Below are 25,352 nucleotides of genomic sequence, written 5' to 3'. Positions count from 1 at the left end.
GTAGAAGTCAGTATTATTCTATTGCTTTTGTTTTTTTCAGCTGTCTGTTCCGTTTGTGTGCTGATTGATACATAAAGTGATAACTCCATCAATGTTTTAGACTCTTACTGAAGAGGCAGTCCTGGCCATGCGGCCTTACTCGTGTTGGCACAGCCACGTGTATGTGGGCAAGGTGAAATGTGTAAGGGAATGCATCCAGATGAAAAGCTAGCCTGGCTACAAATAAAAGCATGTTTTAACCTGGATGCATTCCCTCATCCGGTTTGTTGTGCAGCCGTGTGAAAGCTGTTGCCAGTAGTGATACAAACTGGAGCTTAAGCGGTGAGGGGAGGCCAGAAGTGCCTCCTCTGGTGACAGTGTCAACTGATGCCACTTAAATGGACATGTGCATCATGCACAGGGTAATTATTAATCTGTTCTTTGAAGAAAACAGTGGAGGACATGCTGCTTTCAAGCTCCTGAGTTCAGGTGTGTCTCCTTAGAATGTGTCCTTTTTTCATGCCAGAACAGGACCCGGGTATATGGTTTTTCTCCTTTCTTTCTTATCTGTCCTGTCATTCAGCAATGAGGTGGTTAGAAAGTTCTCTCTGACATTCCTTCAGTTGCTGAACTGGTCAACAGTATATTTAGGATTTTTGCTCCTTTAACTTCCTGTTCAAAGTTTTTTCTTGTTTTCATTTTAATGCAGTCAATGTCATTAAATGTATTTCGGATTTGTTACATGAATTCTTGCTGTTCCCTGCCTCCAGAAATGAAAATCTCAAATCAATTGGCGTGCGAGTAGTTTGTGTGGTTTATTCATCATTTGCCACCAGGGGACACTGTTGACCACTACATGTCGGTGCAAGAACGGTGACTAAAAACCGACATCAATGTGTGTTCATTTTCTGACAGGAGGCACTGATTTCATAGTCTAAGCTCTTCCCTGATCAAAGAATACTTAATCAATTGCTTATTTTTGAGCACTTTTATATTCAAATTAAGTGTTTCGAAACCTGCAGTATTTTACCAAATCAGACTCTTGCTGAGGTTGCAGTTCTATTACAGGTTCTATTATTAATGCTTAAGTAATAATATACTGAATTGTTCATACTCTCATTAGACCTCATTCAAATACCATTAATCTTTTCTGGGTAGAAGGTATAATGAACAATGGGAATTGAGTGTCTCCATCATTTAATGAACGGAAAGTGATTTGGATACAAGTGGACATCATTCTATGGAGTACTAGGAAAAGTTGACAACTGGTTAGGTACAAGTCATCTGCCTTGTCATTGGGTATAAGAAGTAATTGTGACGAGTTGCCGAAAAATGAAAATACATGTTGGAAAAACGTAACCTTTTTTCTTTCCCCCTAAGGATAATATGTTTTAAAATTAAGTTCTTGATGTGCATTTCTTACCTAGTTTGTTTAGTAAACTTATAAATGCTTTTCCAGTCTCTCCTTGACTTAGTGTGAAGTCAGAGTTCCTTGCCAAGCAAGTCTGATACTTGTTGCATGAAGAACTACCTCCTTCTGTTTGTTTTAAACATGACTTCTTCAAGCTGCGTTTCATGAATCTAAGTTTTTTTACATTTGAAGAGACTGTAGGCTCTTCATATCTGCCCTCTCTGTGTCACTACTTGTTTTATAGACATTTATCGTCAACTTCCAAATTTTCTTTTTTTCTAAGTGCAAAAGTCCCAACTAACTCAGTCGTTCCGTTTAGAGAAGCCATTCTATTAGCATCCTTGTTATTTCTCTGTAAAGTCTCCAGCTGTTTTTTTGTTTATTTGTTTTTTGAGCAGGGGGCACAGTTTAGTAAGTGTGGGCAAACCACTAATTTATACAGTGAGGTAATGGTGTTCCCTGTTCGTAACATCTGATTTGTTTTTTTGACCATTTCTGAGTGTTGAGGTGATGTTCTCATGAATTATCTTAAGCTGAGACTTTGCTACTAACTAGTAATGGTTAGCTGAGAGGCTATCATCTTTTTAGTCAAGCTAGAATGTAGCTTTTATAGTCTTACATTTGTGTGTGTAGAGTTTCATGTGTGATTTTATTGCTTAATCACATGGTGAGACAAGAACTTGTTCTGTGGTTCTTCAAAGGCTGATCTGATTTTTTTTTTTGCCCTCCATTAATTGCCTTTAACAGCAAAGTTTCTTCACTGCTCATCCTCTTTTGGGATCATTGATGCGTGTGTTGAATGCCTTGGTTACCCGCAGAAATCCTTGTGGGACTCCACGGGGAACTTCCCTCCCTGTAAGAAGCGGCCACTTACTCCTGTCTGCTATTTCTGTTCACAGTTGATTGTTTAGCCATGCAAAGATGTTCATGCTCTTGCCACAACAGTCAAGTTTCCTTAAAAGTCTTTGGTGAGGAATTTCGTTAAAAGCCATGAAAATCCATGTCAGTGTGTCAATTGAATCACGCCGAATTGATACCTTCAAAGAACTTTAATGGATTTGGAAGACAGGCCTTCTCTTTACGAGGCTATACTGATTTTTACACATAGATGGCAATTATCTATGTATCGACTAATTCTGTTCATTCTTACAGTTTCTGCTGATTTGTCTGGTAGAAACAGAAGCATAGCAGATCCTCCCTGGAACTAGACTAGATTGTGTTGTTGTTGTTTCTTTGCTTTTTGCTCTTCGTTGTTTTTTTTTTTTTTTTTTTTTTAACATGTTATCACTGAGTTTTCAAAGAATCATAGAATCATAGAATGGTTAGGGCTGGAAGGGACCTTCAAAGGTCATCTAGTCCAACCCCCCTGCAAGGAACAGGGATATCTCCAACTAGATCAGGTTGCTCAGGGCCTTGTCCAACCTGGCCTTGAACGTCTCCAGGGATGGAGCATCCACCACCTCTCTGGGCAACCTGTTCCAGTGTTCTACAACTCTCATGGTAAAAAATTTTTTTCTAATATCCAACCTGAACCTACCTCCCTCTATTTTAAAACCGTTACCCCTTGTCCTATCATAACTGGCCCTCCTGAACAGCCTCTCCCCATCTTTCCTGTAGGCCCCCTTGAGGTACTGGAAGACCGCTATAAGGTCACCCCGGAGCCTCCTCTTCTCCAGGCTGAACAGCCCCAACTCTTTCAGCCTGTCCTCATAGGAAAGGTGCTCCAGCCCTCTTATCATCTTCGTGGCCCTCCTCTGGACCCTCTCCAACTGGTCCATGTCCTTCTTATGTTGGGGACTCCAGAACTGGACGCAGTACTCCAAGTGAGGTCTCACGAGGGCAGAGTAGAGGGGGAGAATCACCTCCCTCGACCTGCTGGCCACGCTCCTCTTGATGCAGCCCAGGACGCGGTTGGCCTTCTGGGCCGCAAGAGCACATTGCCGGCTCATATTGAGCTTCTCGTCCACCAGTACTCCCAAGTCCTTCTCCTCAGGGCTGCTGTCGATCCATTCACCACCCAGTCTGTATTTATGCCTGGGATTGCCACGACCCAGATGTAGGACCTTGCATTTGGCCTGGTTAAACTTCATGAGGTTGGTACGGGCCCACCTCTCCAGCCTGTCGAGGTCCCTCTGGATGGCATCCCTCCCTTCCAGCGTGTCGACGGCACCACACAGCTTGGTGTCATCGGCGAATTTGCTGAGGGTAAATGTTATGCCTAGTCTGATTTCAACAGCTTTGGTTTTTAGTGATATCCAGTAGCTTGAGAGAATGATTTACCTCAGTGAGGCAGGTTGAGAGGGACGTGATATTGCTTATAGGATCCGCATCAAATTCCTGAAATAAATTAGCTGTGATACAATATCTGTATGCCATCACTGATGATAAAAATTTCAGTTCCGTGATTGATAATGCTTAAAGTAGAACACGTTGATGTCCTAAAAATTCAGTGTTTTTCATCTAGCAATAAAGCCAGTTGGTAATGCCGTACAGTCACTGACAAGAGGCAAATAGTGCATGTGCTGTCTTTTTGTTTTTAAGCAAAGTTCCGAATGTATTCAGGTTTTAAATAACAAGATTTCAAAGTTCTTCCAATATTTAGAGCCTAAACTAATGATGAAGAGGTTACATTTTTGATTGTTGAAGAACAAATGAAAAATATTTCTGCTATTCATGATTTTAATAATAATAAAACTCTGAAAACTCTGGCTTTACCTTATTTAGCAAAAACAATTGACTAAAATATATTCCAAAATAATATATAGTCGTGGGTTTTGGTAACTTTATAGAATAATCTATGAAATTTTATAAAATGTAAATATTCAAATAATTCCTTTTATAAATACACTTTACAGTGTATTTTACTCTTGAAATACAGTGCAGAACAACAGCATTGGCAAAGGGAAAAATTTTGATTGTTGACATTTAGTATAGTATAATCTATATTTTAACTTAATTTATTGTAGTATTTTTTTTCTTTGATATAAGCTTACTCTGGTTAGTTCAAATGCAGTATAGTTTTTCTCCAGAGGTAACATGCAGTGTATGCTGTGCTATGCGTTTTGGACCTATACAGTATCTGAAAATATGATGCATTATGCCTTTCTTTAAAGAATTTGTGACTCAGGGTGTGTTTTCTGAGGAGAATGCGGAAATGTATCATTATTATTTGAACTAATCTAACGCTTTCAATTTGACTGACATCTCTTGTTGTCAGGTTTTTTTTCACTGAGCATCTGTTAAACATAGAAGTGTATACTGTATTTTATCAGAATGAGCAATCCTGACGTCTGTAATTAAGCCTCCCTTGTTTCTGCTTTATTGGCTGTAACATCCGTGTCTAACAGATTGTACAAATTGCACATTTGTTTACAAAACAGGTCCAGATTGTTCTTTGAATGTCCCTTCCACGGAGTCTTACTGGATTCTACCAAACGTAAAGCCCTTCAGCCCTTCTGTGGGCCGGGCTTCCCATAAGGCGGTCCTGCACGGGAAGTTTATGTGGGTGATTGGTGGATACGCTTTTAACTACAGTTCATTCCAAATGGTGTTGAAGTAAGTGATTTCTCCTTTGTCATATTCCCTCTGACATGGCTTAGGGAAAACAGATCTTATCAGCGACATATCCTCTATTCTGCTGTTTAACTGGAAGTTTTATATGTTTTTAGACTTTTTTTTTAATTAACGGTGTTATTTTCTGCTTGTAACTTTCTTATGCTTAAAACCAGTTAAAATATAGGTAACATCGGTCTATATGTGATGCTAATGTGTAATTTCTCCAGTTTTGTGTAAACCATTGCTGTACTTTGCTGCAAAACATAGAAATGTTTGTAGTGATAAAACAGTAAAAGAAATCCATGTGTTGATATTTTTCAGATAATACATCTAGAATGCTATTTGCATTATTGAAGTTAATTTATAATTATAGGAGACTGGTATTTAATGCATGCACTTAGCCTGTTGGTGCCCTGCCGGTGGGATTAGACAGGTCATCCATATTTCACTTCTTCATATTTATGACAGTTTGTATGGTGACCTGTATATATGTAAAGGCCCTAAATGTGGTAAATGTAAGTATTAGGATGTGTTTATGAACATGTTTATTCTATTTTTGTCTATCTCTTTTCTTCCACGCCTTTGCAATCATCCAGAACAAGTCTCATCATCTTTGGCGATTTCCTTTTCTATCTCTCTCTGCTTATTTTTTTACCACTCTTCCATCTTGTTGTGTTTTAATCTGTTCATGGATTAATTGTTAGTTAAAATCTAATGGAAATTAAGATCAACTGTACAACTCAACGATAAGTTTTCAAAGTAATGCAAAAGATTGTGGCATAAGCAGTTCAGTGTTTTTTTTGATGTGACCGATAACAGTGAGCTTAGCAATATAGTTCCATAACTTTCTTGCAATTATGGTGATTTTTATTACAGTCCTGTTTTCTGAGATTGTTGGTGGGTTTCTGAATGAGCTGCTTGTGTTTTTGTTGAGGAGCATTTAGTACACTATCCATAGTTAATACACTGTCATAACAGTTAAAAGTGATCGTGTTACTGCTGCTAACAAATTGCCACGTCAGATAAACTACAGTGATGTCGAGTGTGCGCAGTTTGTCGAACAGAAGTTAGTTCAAACTTTAAAAATTCCTATTTCTTTGTGGGGAGAAAATGTTTACTTTTTCTATTTCTCTTCTAGCTACAATTTGGAGAGCAGTATATGGAACGTGGTACCTGTATCCAAAGGGCCACTCCAGAGATATGGACACACTCTTGCTTTATATCAGGTTTGGACTCTTCAGCATCCCATTCAATTAATTTACTTTCGTGTGTTGTTAGTGATCTTAAAATGATTCATCGTGAGCATAGATTTTTGAGGATAGTTTAATTTCTAGTCCCTAACCATTTTTTGAGTGTTGTCTTCAGTACTTAGATCTATTGCACAATCTTCTTCCAAAAATTGTGCGCTACATCTAAGTCACTTATTAGCTGATCATAAACCCTCAGAGCTAAACCTGCCAATAGAAGAGGCTTTATATAATTGGAATTGTTGTGGTAATGGAAGGAGAGCTGGGAACCAAGGGTGACCTCCACGTGGGCAGTGCCCTCACTGACTAGGCACCGTCCCCAAGGGCTGAGCCCACGAGGCAGAGCTAGGTGCTAGTAGCAGAGTCCTTTGACAGCCTCAGACATGGCAAGCGATGACCCAGGTCCAGGGAGACCAGTCAGGAGGAAAAAGATACATGACCAGAGCCAGGACTGGACAGAAGACTACAACCTATGCCTGATGGTCCATCAGGAGACCTCCATCCAGGAGGCAGGATCACGAGCAGTCAGGGACTGAGGGTCCATGGCAGAGCCTTGGATGAGGCTGGTCAGGGCCATTAAGGCCGTGACTGTAAGAAATAAGTTTTTATTTGTTTTGTTATTCTTAGTGCAGAACCAGAGCTGTATTAAAATACAAACTGTCGTTCTATAATACTGTTTTACTGTAAATTCAAATAAACAGAACTACTGGCAGTTTTGCTTCTACAGATATTATGTAGTCTGCATGCTGCTTTGTTGAAAGCACTCTTAAAGGCTTATTTCACTAAAAAAGAAAAAAAAAGATTCTTTGTACTGATAGAATATAGAGATAGAAATGTTCTTTATTAAAAAAACCCTCATAATTACCTTTTGTTAATTCATTAATTTATGTCTAGTGTTAGTCATGTCTCCAAAATATAAAGGACCAAAAGTGAACGCAGATGATGGCAAACTTGTTAACTGTGACAGAGAAATGCAGAATTTGTGTCCTGAATTTTCAGTTGTTTGCACAAGACACTTCCAGTAGAGAAGAACGAAAAAGATTGTATCAAGTCAGACCAGAGTGTTCATTGAGCCTGGTAACATGTCTTGAGTAACGGATAACAGTGAATGCCTAAGGAAGAACATAAGAAAAAATGACAAGAACATAGAGAAGCTTCCTCAGAATACTGTCCTTGTCTGCAGCTAGCGTCTTCTAAGATAGAGTAGTATTTTTGTGGGAAGATTATGAATCCATGCGTTTTAGTTTTTTTCCCACGTTTTCAGACCATATATTTGTTTTAGCATTGATACCATCCTGCGCCTAAGAATTCCAGTGTATTTTGTGAAGAATACAACCTTTTGGGAAACTGGTACTTGCTGGTTTAATTTTGATAATCCCTAATTCTTACACTATTTTCCCTTTATTTTCTCTGTACCACTCATGATTTTCTTTTAAGTCCATCATGTCCTCTCTCTGTAATTTATTTTCCGTGGTGAAAATTCCTTGGGTTTTAATAATGGTCCAGAAAGAAGCTGTTTCATACCTGAAATAACACTGTGTCGCTTGCCTCTACCTCTTCTGGCTCTGTTATAGCCCTTCTGAGACAGGAGGAATCACAGTCTTTGGTATATTAATGGTGTAATTTTTTCCTATTAATTCTTAACAGTATTTTGGCTTTTCGAAAGTCTGCTGTTGGCTTTGAATTGATATTTTCACAGAACTATTGATTATAACCTCAAGATCTTATTCCAGTCAATTCAAAGCCCACCACCATACGTACAGACTTAAAATTGCTTTTTATTCATATGCATCACTTCATGCTTATCTACATGAGTTTTTATTTACTCTTTTATTTGTCCATGTATCAGACATTCAGTATTATGAGATTCTTCTGCAATTCTTTGCTTTTGACCGTTGTCTCAGCTATTTTGAGTGACGTAGTATTGTCAAAAAAATTGTCATTTTTCCATTCATTCCTGTGGCAGATTGTTTTTGAGTATGTTGAACAAACAAATCCCCATAGGACATCTCTGTGGGACACCACTAATGACCTCTATTTTAGAAGTGAGTGTTTTTTTCCCCAAATTTTCTTTATCAAATTGTTTCCCCTTGTGTTATCTGTTCCCCTTGTGTTATCTAGTCCCAGGGAAGCTTAGTTTCTTTAAGACATGAGGAATGTTATCAAGTGTCTTTTGGAAATTCCAGGTAACTGTATCAGCCAAACCTTTGATTCCTTCAGGAAAATCCAATGATTTGCAAGGTATAACTTATGTTTTTGAATGTTGCTAGACTTCTCAGTCTGTCTCTTATCCATGTGTTTTCTGGATTCTGTCCTTTCTACCTGTTGCTTTTCAGTCTCTTGATACTGACACATTTTGAAGGAAGGAGTTACACACTGCAAACAGAGGTCAGCTGTTTTGTTCTTAAATTCCTTCAGAACTGATCCTGGTGACTTATTGCTCATTATTTTGTCAGTTTTTTTTTTTTTTTTTTCCCACTGCAACCTTCTATTATTGATTTCTACTATGGAAATACCTGTAAAGTCATAGAATCATAGAATCATAGAATGGTTAGGGTTGGAAGGGACCTCAAAGATCATCTAGTTCCAACCCCCCTGCCATGGGCAGGGAAATCCTCCACTACACCAGGTTGCCCAAAGCCTCATCCAACCTGGCCTTGAACACTTCCAGGGATGGGGCAGCCACACAGTCTACCATGAAGAACTCAAATGGGAAAATTAACTTCATTTTATTGACATGGCTTTATCTTCTGAGAATACTCTTTCAGACTGGCTGTTGGCACCACAAGTTGTCTAGTTGGCTGTATTTCAAATGCATTTGAAAAATCATGCATTAATACTTGCATATATAGCTTTGCAAGCAGCTCCTTAAACTGTTTCATGGCTTGCCTTGATATGTCTCTGCATTTTAATCTGCTGGAGTTTTTCAGCTTTTATTTTAAAGTATACTTTTTCTTCTAACAGTCTTTATTAAGTTAAGCTTTATTTATTTTGTTATTTGTATGGAGAATTTTGGATCTTTTTTTAAATAGGAAGCATTCATATGATCTGAGCAGATGTCCTTAAAATGTCTTCATATTGTCATTACATATTTTATTCTTTTAGTTGTACCTTTTAGTTTCTTTTTATGATCAGTCTTCCTTTTATACAGTGCTCCTTCTGAAGTGAAGCAGAATTGTGGATGTGGGTGGATTTTTTTGTTTGTTTGTTTTGGTTTTTTCCTGGCATCTGTTGCTCTTCCAGAGACTTGGAGTCTGTGCCTGGCATGGTTAGTATTGTAGAGGTGTTTTTCAGAATATGAACTAGATTCTGTGCATGCCCTAACATCAAGTCAAAAATTGCTTTTCTTCTCGTCAGTTCCCTGATTCATTACTAATGTATTATCTGTTCTTTGAAAGGTCAGATCTTTCTGACCGGTATCTTTGGTTATTACAGTTCTTGTAGAATGTGGACCTTTTAGTTGGGAAACATTCAAGTGATGTGTCATTTAGCAGTTCAGAATAAAGTCTTAAAATATCATTTAACCTTTTTATTTGACAGTGCTAATATTTTCTTGAGATATTCCGGACTAAAGTGTAACCATTTTAGAGATACTTTTACCAGAAAATATTAAATATAGTAGACCTGTTTTAATTCAGAGATCTTTTTGATCTCAGTGAGGAAGTACAACTCTTGTTAGTACTAATGAAAGCTACAAACAAGTGTGAAGAACCTCTTGCTGTTGTCAAAGGCATATGTTAATTAGTAATTAGAATTCTCTAATAATGAACACAGCACCTCTCATAAAATAATCAACTAATGTTATTTGTACTAGTGATTATATCAAATGTCAAAAATAATATAGACCTAAAGGAGCTGATCATGTAAGCTGAAGAAATTTCAAGTGAAAAAGTACATCCTTTTGAAATAAGTTCTTAAATGAACTTTTAAGGATAAACTTTTGATATTTCCTTTCAGACATTGTCTCTTGAAAACAAAAAATATTCAGAGTGAAGAGTAGTAGGATGTAATACCTAGAGATGGCAGCTTTGAGCTGTGTTTTGAGTTGTGTACTAGTAATTGTGTTAACGTTACCTTTATAGTTGAGAGAAAAAATATCCACAGAGAAGAAATTAGATTAAGTTTTTGACTTGAGCTCCTGAGATTTCAAAGCCTAGCGCTAGACCGAAGTGAGAGCACAGAACTAGTATTGCCTGATTGTGGTGCAAGGTAAATTGAAGCTATATAATTGACTCTGTGGAAAACGAAATAAGTTACTGTGCCCATTTCCCTCAGAAAGCTTCTTTAGTTAAAATTGAAGTACTGTACTTCTTTATTCTGAAGAAAAAAGGATCAGAAGACTCACACTGATGTATGGTTATAACAAGTGACTAAGACTTTTTATGCATTTATAGAGGAGAGAGTATAAAAGTGTTCTTGCTTTTAGACCACCTAAACTGTTAGATAGTATTACCTTCAGTGCCTCTTCAGACTGATTATCAGAAAGGTGCTGCCTATATCTGTTAGCATTTGATTCTCCTGTATCTCAAAGATTATACATAGCTCCTGGCATCTTGATACTGAAAAATGTCATCATACTTTGCAATAATTCGTATAAGAAATAGGACTGTAAAGAGACTGGAGGAAATGACTTGTGAGGTTTTTAAAGTAGGTACATACAGCTTTGCCAAACAGTGATAGAAGGAGTTAGACAGTAAATTGGAAAATGCTAGATCCGTAGAAAAAGTAGGAGGGGAGTTGCATGCAGGAGGAGTATATGGTCGCTACTGGGAGTTTACACAGTAGTGATCTTGTGGTTTTATCGCAGTTGAACTGTTGCTAGCAGTCCCAAGACAATGGAAGGATGACTGGGCATTGAGATTTGTTTCCTCTGAGAATGGGGATAGGAATGAAGCAAACAGGCAGGCTGACGGAGTAGTAATCATAAAGATGTTTTTCCAGTATATGGACCATTTTACATGTAGTCAAATTTAATTTGACTCATTTGAGTTTTATGAATGTTACTTCTAATTTTAAAGCTTTATTGAAAAAGGATAATTATTTTGATTCCTTTTCCTAATTAATTGGTATTGATGTTGAGTCTGTATAGCTCTACTGGTGTTTTTTATTAGTCTAATCAAAAGCCAGTGTTAACAAAACAAAAAAGATTAAAAACCTTTTCTGCTTTTAATATGAGTGAGATAAAAATCTTTCACTGGTAGGTTTATTGTTATTCTTTTATATGCCTATATTTGGCTATTGTAGTGTAATTTGGAATAGCACTAAGAATGCAAAAGCATTTTTAACTTTTTTATTAGTAATTATTAGCAGGTTGTACCACCAATTTGCATAGCTTTTCTTTATTTATTTTGACTTTGAAGTACATCTTATGCACAACTTTCTTTCTGATTTTGATTTGCAGAACTCCTAAGTATATGAGACATAGGTAAGATGAACTGTCATACACTTTTTGTATGTAATTCAAAGTTCAGTTAAGTGGACCTTACTCATCAAGAGATCAGTTCCATTCTGTAAAAGTGCAGTGTTTTTTCAGTCCTTGTTTCAACATCATATTCCAATATAATACCTAAGCGTGATCAACTTTTATGTCTAGCAGATCTAAAAGCGGATGCCTAGTTAATACTTTTCTATGCAGTCTTTGTTACTTATTCCTTCCTTCCTTCCAATGTTTCATCCAACTATGAAACGTACAAAAGATCGGACAGACACCTCTGCTAAAATTCCAGCTTATACATTCAGCAGTTCTAAAGCTCTGTTCACATAGTTTTACTTGTGTGCTTTTCTGCAGCCATTTTTCTGTAAATGTAGGAATGTTCATGCAAACAAGTAAATTGCAAATTTTAGTTTTTTGCCAAAAGCACACTACCTTATTTTCCCGTCCTATATCTTGAATGCCACTGTAGTCCAGGAAAAATGTTATTTTTTTTAAGATGTATAAGAACCAGCTTAATTGAATTGTTTGGTGAATGAATACCTTTAAGTATAGCCAGCAACAATGTGGACAATTCTGGAAATAATTGCTGCAGTATGTACTTGAATTCTTGAACTTCAATTTGGTCCTGTTGGGAAGCTTAGGTTATCATGTGGTCCTCATGTAACTTAGCAGGTTCTTATCTAGGTGGTTGTTCTTAGCCAGTGAGGATATAGTTCCACAATAAGCTAAGAATAAAAAAGCAGGCTGCAGGAGGAAGTTGTGAAGACTGCTTTCCAGTCTTTCCAGTCCTGATCTAATGGCAGGATTATGGGATCAAGTAGAGATTTTGATTATTCAATTTTTTTCTTTTGATACAACGCATAAAAGAATGTTCTTGATGTTGTTACTGTGTTAAAGGAGGAAGTGGTCTGGGGAAAAGAAGAGGAGGTATTAGACAGTCCTAAAGCAGGTGCTACGTACTGCATGCAGAAAAGAAGCTTGTGATGGATGAGTTATTACCAAATGACTTTTTTTTTGAGTCTTACTTATATTTTGCTTGAAAACTCCCCCAGACATTTCTTAATGATGTACAGATTTGACTAAATGTTCAGAAGTTTCAGGTGAGTATAGAGAACAAAAGTTCTGATGATCTTTTCAGTCCTGTTACTTTACATGAAGTTAATTTATATACTGATGCATGGGTACAGTCTATGGGAGGAAAACAGATTGATAGTCTTGTTTCAAGAAAATGGAAAATGACTGTTCTTCATGGCGTTTGAGAGTTGTGTTTCTTTGGCCAAATTTTCAGGAATGGATTGGATTTATATAAGAACTAAGGCAGAAAACTTGTTTCTGAGAGAGAAATTTTCTATTCAAGCATGATACAGTTAAATGCAAAATGAAAATTATGTAGTTATTTTAACATGATTAACCTACTTCCAATTAATTAGGAATGGATTATAAATTACCCCCTTATTGCATTTGCTTCATTCTTTTTTTTTTTTTTTTAATGATAACTACCAGATAAGATTCTTTTGGAATGCAGGCAGGATTTGCATAACAGTGTAGCATTCCCAGGTACAGTTAGAGCAGCTGATAAGTATTGTTCTTTTAGGAAAAAAGAAAAATTGCAAAGTCTAAAGAATAAAAATATGGTAAGTTTTAGGAAAGTCTTGAATTACTGCATTTATGTGAAATATAAAATCAATACTAACACTGAGATATAGTGTAGGGAAGAAAGCCTGTCCAAGGTCAAAGGAAATAATGATTTTGACCATCTGTTTGTTCAGGGTTCAATGTGAACTATGTAGAAGAGTTACGCTGGTCTACTGTATAGTCTGTTGACTGGGACTTACCAGAAATCAATAGGAATTTTACTGCCTTAAATTACCTTAATTTCTCCACCAGGCTTTCCAAAATGTGACAGTTTACTTTTTCTCTTGTATTTGAGTTATTCTCGTTTCCATTTTGGCTAGTTGAAATGCGTGTGTCAATCATTGCTCTGTAAGAGAAATACTAGATCAAACAAATATTTTCTTCTTCTCTTGAGAAATGTGCTTTAACTATTTTGTTCAAATCCTGGTTTTGGTCTTACAGTCTCTGCCTTCTGCTGTCATCCTCTCTGCCCAATATGCACAGTCAACTACTTACAGATCATGTACCTTTTGTCATCTTTCTTTATCGTTATGGTTCATTAAAAAAATTTGCCAAAATATTTTTCTCAGGTTAAAGATCTGATTTGAGAAAATAGAAACATCTATTGGAAAGTTTTGGTTTCATTGAAACTAACAGGAGCTATACTAGCTGTTTTGTTGGCTTGCACAAATAGTTGCCAAGAAACCGACTGATGTGATCTGTAGGTGGGAATGTCATGAATGAGTGAGCTGCCTACCTGCCTGGTTTACAGCAAGAAATCTCTTGGTTTTGCTGGAATTCCCTAATGAGCAGAAACTCTGAATTATGAGTTCAGTATACAGTGTAGTTTTATATACTTCAATTTGCATATGGTAATATTTATATGAAATTTTCCTGAAAAAAACACAAGGTTTTTAAAGGGTTTTTAGGTAATTTTATTAATGTGAAGTAATGTACCTAAAATTACCAATGTTGATTTATTGAGTAAATACCTTCACTATCTGCCACTGTGATTAAAAGTGTTGCTTTTGACACATGGTATCAAAACTTTAAAATATTAGTGTGTTGGGGGCCTTATATCTTCTTGGTGCTTGTTTTCCCGTTGTTTTGTTATCTGTTCCTTGCACAGTCTGCCTCTTGGTCTTGTCCCTCCTCCAGGCTGAGGAGTACAATTTTTAACATCCTCCATCTCGGCCACATTCTTGCCACTTTTTCCTCACTAGTTTCACAAGGACTCTTAGTTTTATACTCGTCGTTTTTAATCTCGCTCCTTTTGTGGTATGCTATCTTATCATAAACCAATACCTAGTATGCTTTATTCACTTAAAGGTCAGCAGTTTTGGTGTAATAGCACTCTTGAATCTCCGTATCTTGTGTATTGTGGCTGTCAGAAAGCCTCATCTTTAGCGTAGACCTTGATTTATGCTTCGTTTGTAAGTAAGTTATAAAGATGGTATAAGTTTATAAGGAGGTTCCTTCTTTTCTTTCACAGTCTTTAGGCTACTCAGGACCATTTGTGCTTGTATCCTTCTGACAATCTCTTCCTGATCAGGCTTTCCAGATAAACGTCCACCTTTATGTGCCTAGGACATTGTTTTTGTTCTGTATAAATATGCATGTAACATATTTTCTTCCACTGACTTTGATCTGTGAACCTTTCTCCATGTTCAGCTGATCATGACTATCTTTTAAAGTGTTTTTCAGCAGCACTAGGAGCTTCTTAATCTCAGAAATAGCCCTGAGCACAGCTTAGTTAAATCTGTTTTTGTGGTTGATAAAGCAGTTGTCATGACCTTCTTGTCTTTTTCTCTGTAAATAGTCTTGTGTACAGGATCTGCTGTGTCATTTATAAAGATTGCTCCTCACAGAAGTATTTTTTTTATCTGAACTTTGAATCATTTACGCAGAACAGTGAGGAGGACTTTCTTACTGTCAGCTGTCTGAGTAATCGTTTCGAAGTTCATGCAGCTCTTTAGGTCACCTTTATTGTGTAGTGTCTTTCCTCAGTGTCAGAAATAATTTTTACAAATACTATTGTACAGCACCTGCAACTCCCTAATTAGCTCCCTCTTTCTGCTATACCCTGTTACCTGCATTTAAAAATAAATAAGTAAATAGGCCACTATGTTAGTGCTGCTGATTTACTTTCGAGATCTATGTGACAGTGTAATGAATGAGCCTATAAAATCCTCAAGAAGGATTCTTCCATCAAGAAGAATGTTTGTTTAAGCCATTCCTTAGGATCAGTGAATGGTCTCCTACACCTTTTATGGGTCTTCACCGAGCTCTTTGAAATGTTGTGTTATCTCATAGGAAAAGAGTGGGTTTTTATACATAAAATCCTACTACGAATTCCTACTGAAGGATGTGAACATCTTTTGTTCAAACACCACCCCTCCAAACTAATCTGTAACACAGAGTATCACTGCATAGGAGCGACTTTAAATTCCAAATCAATAAATGTTTACTTGCCTCAAATGAAAAAGTAGTTGAAAATCTACAGAAATTTCAAGTGTACTCTTGAAGACAGGTCAGACAGTTTGGTCAATCGTTTACTGACTAGTGCACTGAGTAATGAGGAAGTTTTTTGTGTGGACCTGGGCTCTGTTTACCATCCACTGTAGGTACATAGACAGAATTAGAACCCTCTCGAGCCTGTATTTTGCTGGACTAAATAGACTGTCATTCTACTGATCATCTATATTTCCCACGCCTGCTAGTTTGAGTTCATCTTTCTTGAAGTATATAATAGCATGCAGTTTACGTTTTTGTTTAGATCTCATCAGCTCTTTGTACAGTAAGTTTGGATTTTCTTCATGGTTGATCCAAACTTCTTATACTAGGTAGTTTTTTTATCTTCTAGTCTTTTTTCTGAGGCTCTGTATTCCATGCCAAACAAAACTTTGCCAAATGTGCGAAGCCTGCAGCTTCTTTTTTTTTCTCTTTTTTTTTTCTTTTTTTTTTTTTTTTTAACCAGGTAAGATCGAATTTAGGATAAACTCTAGACTATTACATTGTAGCATGTAGAAGACAACTGCCAGCTGTACAAACACCATGCAGATGGGATACCGGGGTATGTGGTTCTGGTATGTCCTCGCAAAGACTAAGTATCATTCTCAGAACCAGAAGCATTTTTTTTTCTACCCAGGTTAAACCGTCCTTGGGCTGGTTTGTGAAGCTGACAAGCTGGAATTTGTTCTGTAACTTTGTCTTGGTTTGCTACTCTATATGAAGTTCGAGATTCAGTAGGGTTTCCTTTCAGTCAATAGTTAAATAAATCATTCATTACTTATCAAAAGAGATAGCATTGCTGTTTGAGGTATGCAAGTCATGAAGACTGGAAAATCTGTTTTGCATCCCTTTAAAAGAACTCAAAGTACCCTTCTATGGGATTTGATTTTAGCAAATGTACCCAAGAGGATGCTCCACACACATTGTCCCTGTTCTTTGGGCTCTGATGACTGTGAAGTTTCTCAGGACTTAAGTTACTTTACTCTTAACAGAGAATGTGCTCTCTTGTGCACGTGCTGAATGAAATCCCCATAGACTAAGTGTGTGGAAAATCACATTTTAGTTCTGTGAACTCTTCCTTAAGAAAACAATATAATATCCTTTCTGTTTAGGTTTTTTTTTTTTTTTTAATAGAATGCTGCAGTATGAATTAGAAGAGCCATGTAATTAAAGTTTTTCTGCTTGAAGTAATCCGATTGAGATTCATTTTGGTGTCATTTTCATGGCTAGGTTTATTTTTCAGAGAAAGAGTCTCTTTATCATCATTGTTGGTTTAGTTTAAATATCATTGTCTGGGATTACTGTCTGATATTGAGCTGCTTAATGTAGTATTAGTTAAATGTGAAGATTTAAATCAGATTGTTCAGTTATGAAATATGCAGTGCAGGAGTATGCAGTTCAGATGTTATCTTTCAATAATCCATTATTTGCTTTCTCTTCTCTCCCGATTTTTACAGGAAGACATCTACATGTATGGGGGCAAAATTGAAACAAATAATGGCAATGTTACTGATGAGCTGTGGATTTTCAACATACACAGTCAAACATGGAGTACCAGAACTCCCGCAGTACTTGTACATGGCCAGCAATACGCTGTGGAAGGTCATTCAGCACACATAGTAGAGCTGGACAGCAGAGATGTGGTTATGATTATCATTTTTGGATATTCTGCCATATATGGTTACACAAGCATTGTACAAGAATACTACATCAGTAAGTCACTTTCAAATAATTTTTGTCATGTACTGATAAAAAAAAAATCCAGATTTTTTTTTTTTAAGTGAAGAACACTCCTGTTTTCAGAAAGACAAAGTTATCTTTTTTCCTTCAAATTATGTAGCTCAGGTTTCTTGTTAAGCAGTAGCATTTCATGCACGTTTGGAGTATAATGACTTTGGCTATGTGTTATTGTGTACATGGCTGTGGTACACTTAAAAGGGGTAAAGGTTGAAACCAGAAATTACTGTTGTGTTGAAACTTACTTTTTTACCGTAGAGTAGATAAAGTAAAAAAAGAATAAGTAGAGGGGAAAAAAAAAAAAGAAAAAGCAAACCAGAATACAATGAACAGTGCCTACTACAATAATTTAGCTATTTTGAAAGTTCTTTAATGCTGCTGTAATATTTCCATTCTGATTTTTGAAATTGTATATAGGGTTCTCTCTAAAGTGGATATGTGTTGCTACTAGAAGAAATAAGAGAAAATTGGCATTAATTTTTGTAAATAACCTTCCATGTCTGTCTGGCATTTCTCTTGTTAAGTGACAAGATTAAAAAAAAAAAAAAAAAAAAAAAGAAAATTTACACATTTTGATACATTTTTTAGGAATATTTATATGCCTGCTAAATCAAATCATAGTTTTCTCTTCTTTTTGATTCCTTGTTTTCTATAGGATTGATCCGAGTCCCTCAGTTACTTCAGCAATCACAGAATGCATAATACAAAATTTCAAATTAATAATTGTATGTTAAGGCATAATAAATTGTTCCATTTTACTTTTTTTGCTTGTCTGCATATGTGTTTAAACACTGTTTAGGCAGATTTATGGGGTAAGGAAATTTCCCTTCAAAACTTAAAAGATTCTTATGCTTCCTGATGGTAGTGTTGCAATTTTATAGCTATGTTGAACAAGGATAAAACAGAATGAGAATAAGAGGGAAAGCACCATGATGTGCTTTATTCACAATGAAAAATTTGATTAAACTTCATAAAACTACAATAAAACTCTGGTCTTAGAATGATGTTTCGTAACAATAACAGGCTGTTAATAATTAAAGGCCAATTTTTGTAAAAAAAAAACCAAAAACAAAACCAACCAAAACTATTTCTGAAAGTTTTTTTTAACCTATGTGAGAGAATTTTTTTTTCTTGAAGATAAAAATATGTCGCTCTAGTTTTCTGCAAGCTCGTTTACTCTAATAACTATTAGTACTTTGAATAATTTGCTTCGTCACTTGCTGGTTATTTAGTCTGGAGTAGAAGTACCAATATTATTCTCACCTATTATTGTGGTTAGTTTAATTACGAAGATGGAAATGCAAAGAACAGGGAGTACACGATTCACTTTGTAGTGTAAAATTTTCTGTCTTGTTGATTTTGTTGCTGAACTTATGGTTGAAATGTATAGCTCATTCCCATTTTAATTTTTTTTTAACATTAGAGCTATGTTTGTGGAGGATTAATAAAACAGACTGTAACTAAGCATATATAAAACAAACAAAGAAAAAACCCAAACCTTTCATACCATGGCAATAAGCTTTGAGTAGGAGAAAACACTTATTTGTCTGGTAGTTATTATGGGTCTGAATTATTCTCAAGTTTTTGTCTCCTTTCTGAGGTGATAATTTCATCACATACTAGTGAGAAATTTAAAGTATGCTTCATTTGGATCAAGTATAAACTGAACTTATAACAATGTGGAGTATTACTGTGGAAACCCATTGATTTCAGTGAGTCTGCTCGTGATGAAGGATCACTGGCACATGCAGAACATGCTCTATACGCTGTAACTGAACCGTCTCTGCTGTGGATAATTCATATTTCATTTTACCTCATAGAATCACCCTCCTTCGCCTCACCCCTAAGTTAAATGGATTTTGTGGCAAAATTTCCTGAATTCTGTGTCAGCTGTAGCATTTATTGACAGTTTTGCAGCTGTAGGATCATTTTTAACCATAAAATTCCAGATGGTGAACTAAGAATGACTAGTTTTTTTGGACTTGAGCAGCTCTGAATCCAAACTTAAAAGACATAGGAAGTGGTAGAAGTATTGCTGTGAATCCACCTGAATAGAAAAAAAATTGTTATTAAAGAAGATCTTCTCATGTTATGGAAAGAAAAATTAGAGTCCCAGTTTTCTTTCTCTCTCTGTTTGCTTTGAAAATATACATTGCCTTAACATTTCAAATTGTACTGCTTTATTCTTTCTAAATGTTACCAGCTATGGCTTTTAGCTCAAAGGAATGCTATTTTTCAAGCATTTACCAGATGCCTACTGAAAGAAAGGGGCTAGAAAGAGACAACTTACCCTTTCATTCATGTGAATCGAAACCTCTAGTGATACAGTCCTGTTAATGAATTAACATTAATAATGTTTCACTTGATACATGGAATTCTTGTACTAAAGCCTTCTGAACCTGATTTCCATGGGGTCTGGGTCAAGAAACATACAAATAATTATTTATGGATTCCCTAGCTTTTCGCATAGGTATGTAGTTCTTTATTAACAAAACATGTGAATCAACTGTGTGCATGGTCTGAAAATTTCTCTGACGCTGTCTGAGTAGTGAAGAAAGTAATTTCTATCAAAGCTGAATAAGTTCTGGAAGAATCAGGCTTGGTTTGCAGGCAGATTTTTTGCCATGCAAAAGCACAGGAATTAATTTCTCTAATCCAAAGGTATGGTGGTTGTTGCAGGAACAAAAGAGCTTCTTGTTGTCCTTTCTTCCTGTACCTAGACTTACGACTTTTGAGGAACCAATAAATCTTGGCATGGGAATTATGTGAATGATTTTACTAACTTGAACCATAAAGCTTTTCTGGGTTCCTCCCCAGGGAAATTTATGTCCCTTTAGGTTAGCAATACCTCATAAACCTTCTAAGAATCTCAATGTGAGTCTCAAGGTGAATATAATAATGGTGTTTTGTTGTAGCTGAGGTTTATAAAAGCTCCTTATGTATTAAGAAACTTCTGAATAAATCTTCTGTGATTTTATTTTATTTTTTTAGAAGACAGAGATTTGTTTGGAGTAGTAGCATATCACTGTTGTTTAAGCTGAATATTTTTATGGCTTTAGAAGTAGATTGCAGGTTGCTTTTGATTGATAGTGTTTCTCTGAAGTAGTGTTTAAAAAAATGTCCCTGTGATGTAACATGTGCTTCCTCTTTTTTGTAAGTTAGCACAAGCTTTGTGGTTCCTCAAAAAATTTTAAAGTTTGTCACTGCCATGAAATGAACATGATACATGGAGGTGCTTCTTGGACATTTTGTCCTTTTTACCTGATCTGTTTGAAGGTTGTATTGTGGCAAGGGCAGATCAGGCCTATGTATCTACCTTTGGATTTTTTTAGTGGACTTAGTACATGTTAATTTTTTCCAAATGTCTTTTTAGAAACAATCTGAAAACGTTATTTTAATCAGTTTTGATTGATAAAATTATTTGCAATTTTTCTTGCTTTGGCCATCCTAATCAGTTTCATACAAAGAAATGAACTGAAAAAAAGAAAGAATAAGGTTTTGTCTCTTTCACTTGCTTTGCATTCTTTGATTTAATGGAGTTAAATCTTTGCATGTGATTAACTTCCTGTAAGCAAAAGCCTGGAATTTATCACCTTGGCCATCAAAATCAGTGCTTTTCAAATGTAAACACCATATTTTATGATTACTTGCGAAAATATATGAGTAATAATCTTAAACAGCTTGGGTTTTGTTCACAGTGCCGTTAGAATATTGGTTATAGTTTTAGTGACTAGGCATCTTCTAATTAGTAGCCTACTTTTCTCAATGCCCAATTTATATTCACTTATTTTCTGAGTGGTACATTTTTAAATGTAAGCAGCTTGTCTCCTTTCCTGAAATTGTCTTTGAATTGTGTTTGTAGGTACCAGTCCTTCCTTTTTCAACGCCTAATTAAGGCAACTTCATCTATTCTCTTCTCATTCTAATAGTTCATCTCTGTACCTTTTCCACAAGGACTTAATCTCTCTTGAACATGGATGATTAGAAAAGCCTGTGGGATGTTCTAGGTGAGATTTCACCAATGCGTGGCTAAATAACCTTAATCCTACTTTATTGGGAACACCTCACTTGTTACGTAGGAAGCTGACATTTGTACTGTATCCACGAGAAAGTCATGGCTCATAGACTTTCTCTGATGAAGCAGTGCCCCTACTCATTCTTCTCAGTCATTGTCAACTGATGAGCTGCTATTTTATAGAAGTTCATGTTGCTAATCCCAGTACATGATATCTTTAAGTTATTGTTGAATTTTGATCCATTTTTTCCAGTAGCCAAGATCATCCGGTTCATTCTACATGTTTTTCTGCTTCTTTCATGAATTGATAGTGTCTAAATTTATGCAGTAATTGCACCTTAAATTTGTGACAGTGTCATAAAATGCACCCGTTCTGATCCTTAAAGAAATCTCCCTAGTAATCTCAGCACCTCTGACATTGTTCATTGCTGCTGCCTGTTCGGTGCCAAAATCCCATTCTGTTACAATGGCTTATTTACTGATTCCCATTTTGACACTGTAGTAAGGACATTACTGAAGCCCGGATACTGAGAACACCTACGCTTCCTTTTGTAGATGATTAGTTTTTAGGTAAACGTGATCTAAATGGTTTGGTATGTTTATATTGTCCAGTGAAATAGTTTCAACATTTTTTATTTATCTTTTTTTTTAAAAAAACCCCACTTTTTCTAAAGCTCTAACTATTACTGAAGTGAGATTAAGCTCTGTAATTGTCCAGATCTTGTCTCTCCTTGCTCTGGTCTTTAATGTCAGCGTTATGGTTGCTGTTCTTTGGTAATATCTAACCAGCTTTGTTAAAAATGCTTGCTACTGGACTTACAATTACACTTGCTGTGCGTGCTGGTTTTGACTGGGACAGAGTTAGTTTTTCTTTTTAGCAGCTAGAAGAGCTCTGTGTTTTGGATTTAGTATGGGATTTGTTATGAGAAGAATGTTGATAGCTGTGATAGTTTGATGTGTGGGGGGGTGTTCTGGTGGCAGGGGAGGGGATTTGCTCCCTGTGCCACCAGATCTGAGTCCCATCCCCCCCGGGGGAGGTTGAGCCAAGGCGGCGCCTCTGCGAATTGCCCTATTTAAGTTGGAACAAAGGGGCGGGAAAGGGCTTTTTGCTCAGGAGCGAGGAGAGAGCAGGAGGGCGCTGCCCTCGCTCCCGGCTCCCGGCCGAGCGGCCGCTCGGGCCCGGGCCGGCGCCATGTGCTCAAGATGGCGCCGGGGAGCCGCATGGGGGACTCGGTAAGCGCCCCGCTCCCGGGGTGCCCGCCGGGCCGAGCTCCCCCAGAGAGGATTAATATCTAAGAGAAGACAACCACAACGACCGGGTCAGCAAAGATGGAGCAGGAGGAGGTGTGCTGGAGCTGAGGCTTCCCTTGCAAATCGGTGTGAGATGGCAGGCGGCCCCCCTGCAGCCAGGGTGTACTCGGCGGAGCAGCGACCCACTCGCGGCCTGTGGAGAAACCCACGTCGGGAAGGAGATGCCTGAGCCCAGGAGAGGTCGTGGAGCAGGGGATGCGCGACCAGGTACTGTTGATAATGGGGCATGGAATGCACGACGAGGTCGTGGAGGCATCTGGAGACCGTGGGACGACCCACGCCGACGCAAGTGGCAGCAGCTCCCTAAGAGGCCGAGACTGGTAAAGCCCGAACTGGTGCGATCCATGGGGAGGATTGCAATCCTGCGGGCAGGACTTACTTTGGAAAAGTTTGGGGACTTTTTCTTTGTGAGTAGGGGATCCACCGAAGCAAGGGAAAAATGGTGTAAAGACTCCTCCTCCTTTAAGAAAGGAGCGGCAGTAACAACATGGATGAACTGACCTGTACTCCCCCATTCCCTGTCTCCCTGCGCCGCTGGGGGGAAGGCAGAGCCAGGAACGAAAGGAAAATAGGGGGGTGGGGAGGTTGTTGTTTTAAGATCGGGCCTTGTTTTCTTTTTTCTCCTCTCAAGTAACCGGTTTTCTTGTTCCCTTGTGTCTCTTGTAACTGTTAATAAATTATTTCGTTTTAAGAAGTAAGCCTGAGTCATGTTTTGCCCGAGACCATGTTTGGTGGGTGCTCCCTTTTCGGTTCTTGTCTCGACCCTCAGTCCAAAAAAAAAAAACCACGACAATAGCGCACTGATGTTTATAGTTGGTACCGAGACATCAAGAACTTTTCAACTTGTCATGTTTTTGCCAGTGTGCAGGAGCACAACAGGCTGGGGGGGAGCATGGCCGGGACAAAGGTACCACAACTCCTTTTATGATTTGAATTTAGACTTGGGTTTGAGGGCTAAACTGGCCAATGGAATATTTCATATCATGCAACATCATGCCCAGTGTATAGAGGAAGGATGACTGGAAAGAAGTGGTTTTGTTTTCCGAGGGCTTTCTCTCGAATTCTTGGAGTTCTGTCTCTCTCTTTCGTTCTTTTCTCGGGCCTCTCGCTTTTCTGGGATTGCAGTGTTGGGACTTACCAGTTTCGGGATTACTTGTCAGGATAGGACAAGTATTGGTCGCCAGATAATGAACAATTACACTGTGCATCACTTGTCTATATGTATTATTATCATTATATATATTCACATGTTAATATTATTAATAATAATTATTTTAAATGTTATACTATTATTATTATTATTATTATTAAATTGTTCTTATCTCAACCCATGAGCCTCCTTCCATTTTCCTCTTTAATTGTCTTCCCCATCCCCTGGGAGTAGGGGAGGGTGAGTGAGCAGCTGCGTGGTGTTTAGTTGCCGGCTGAGTTAAAATCAGGACGCTGTGTCTGTCACAATTTTGGAGTGGAGTCATACCCTTAGCTTCACTACATTAAATTAATGGGTGGAGCTTCTGTCTCAGCTGTAAATTCTTTTTCTGTTTACATGTGTTTGTAGATGCTTTCTTCTTTTTTTTCCTCCACTTGATCAGTCTCCTGGAAATGGTCATGGTAAAGCTGGACATGGAGCGCGTGATTCTGTTTGACAAAGGTGACCAGAATATTGCAGCCTGTAACTGTGTCCAGCTGTTTAGTATCTGACAGATTTAATGATCTGAAGTTATCATAGTGGCTTGCCTAAGCTTTTCAAGAGAAACTTTATGTGGTAAAATTCTCTGGAAGATTGCCCAGGTGTCGATGAAAACTGTCAAATTACAAATGAAAAGTAGAAGCCCCTATTACTTAAATGACTTTTATGATTTTTTTTTTTTTAGAAATTCATTTGACCTTATTTTTAAACTGTCTATTAGACTTACAAATTGAAATCTGGGAAACAGTTTTCCCTGAAAAAGCATATATACCAATCTTTAGGACTGATCACTATTTAAATGAAAACATGAGGATCTTGTTGGTGATAGGAAGGTGTATCTCTTGGTTGATTCCTCAGCAACTCCCTTACATAAATTTTATCAAGTAAATCTATTTGTTAGCGAGGTAATATTTATGTAAAATGCGGTATTATTGGTACAAATTTGATTGTGTTCAAAGTTGCAGTTCTTAATAGCTTGATAATATCCAACATAGAGATTGGAATAAAATACTAGTTACGTTACACTACACATAGTGTAAATATAATGTGTCAGGTATAAATAGTGTATTACACAAACATCAGCATTCATACACGCAAATCAGCACAAGTCTTCCAGTTTAACATATATTTTTAACATGTGTTGTAAGCACTCGTTACAGAAAAAAATGTAACTTGCTTATAGAGGCAATGCCTGGAAACCTTTTAATGAAATAAAAGTAGAATAGCGACAGTAATAACTGAAAGTCGTGAGCCTTTTCCCTGAACGGAAGAATCCGGAGGAAAAAGAGGTAATCTTAAGCTACCTATTTAATCTCAGATAAAAACTGAAATGGAAATTAAACTAACTT

General features: G+C 37.1%; 1 protein-coding gene across 1 annotated transcript in view; it reads left to right on the top strand.

Moving 5' to 3' along the window:
* ATRNL1 (attractin like 1) overlaps positions 1-25,352 on the top strand; it is a 526,301-nt gene that overhangs the window by 62,068 nt on the left and 438,881 nt on the right. The window contains exons 6-8 of the mRNA XM_086616365.1: positions 4,771-4,945; positions 6,084-6,171; positions 17,209-17,464. Coding sequence (XP_086472491.1) covers positions 4,771-4,945; positions 6,084-6,171; positions 17,209-17,464 — 519 coding nt within the window. The remainder of the gene's footprint in view (positions 1-4,770; positions 4,946-6,083; positions 6,172-17,208; positions 17,465-25,352) is intronic.

This window comes from Tauraco erythrolophus, chromosome 9, assembly GCF_009769465.1.
Source record: "Tauraco erythrolophus isolate bTauEry1 chromosome 9, bTauEry1.pri, whole genome shotgun sequence".
NCBI lineage: Eukaryota > Metazoa > Chordata > Aves > Musophagiformes > Musophagidae > Tauraco > Tauraco erythrolophus.
This window is presented reverse-complemented; position numbering and strand designations above follow the sequence as displayed.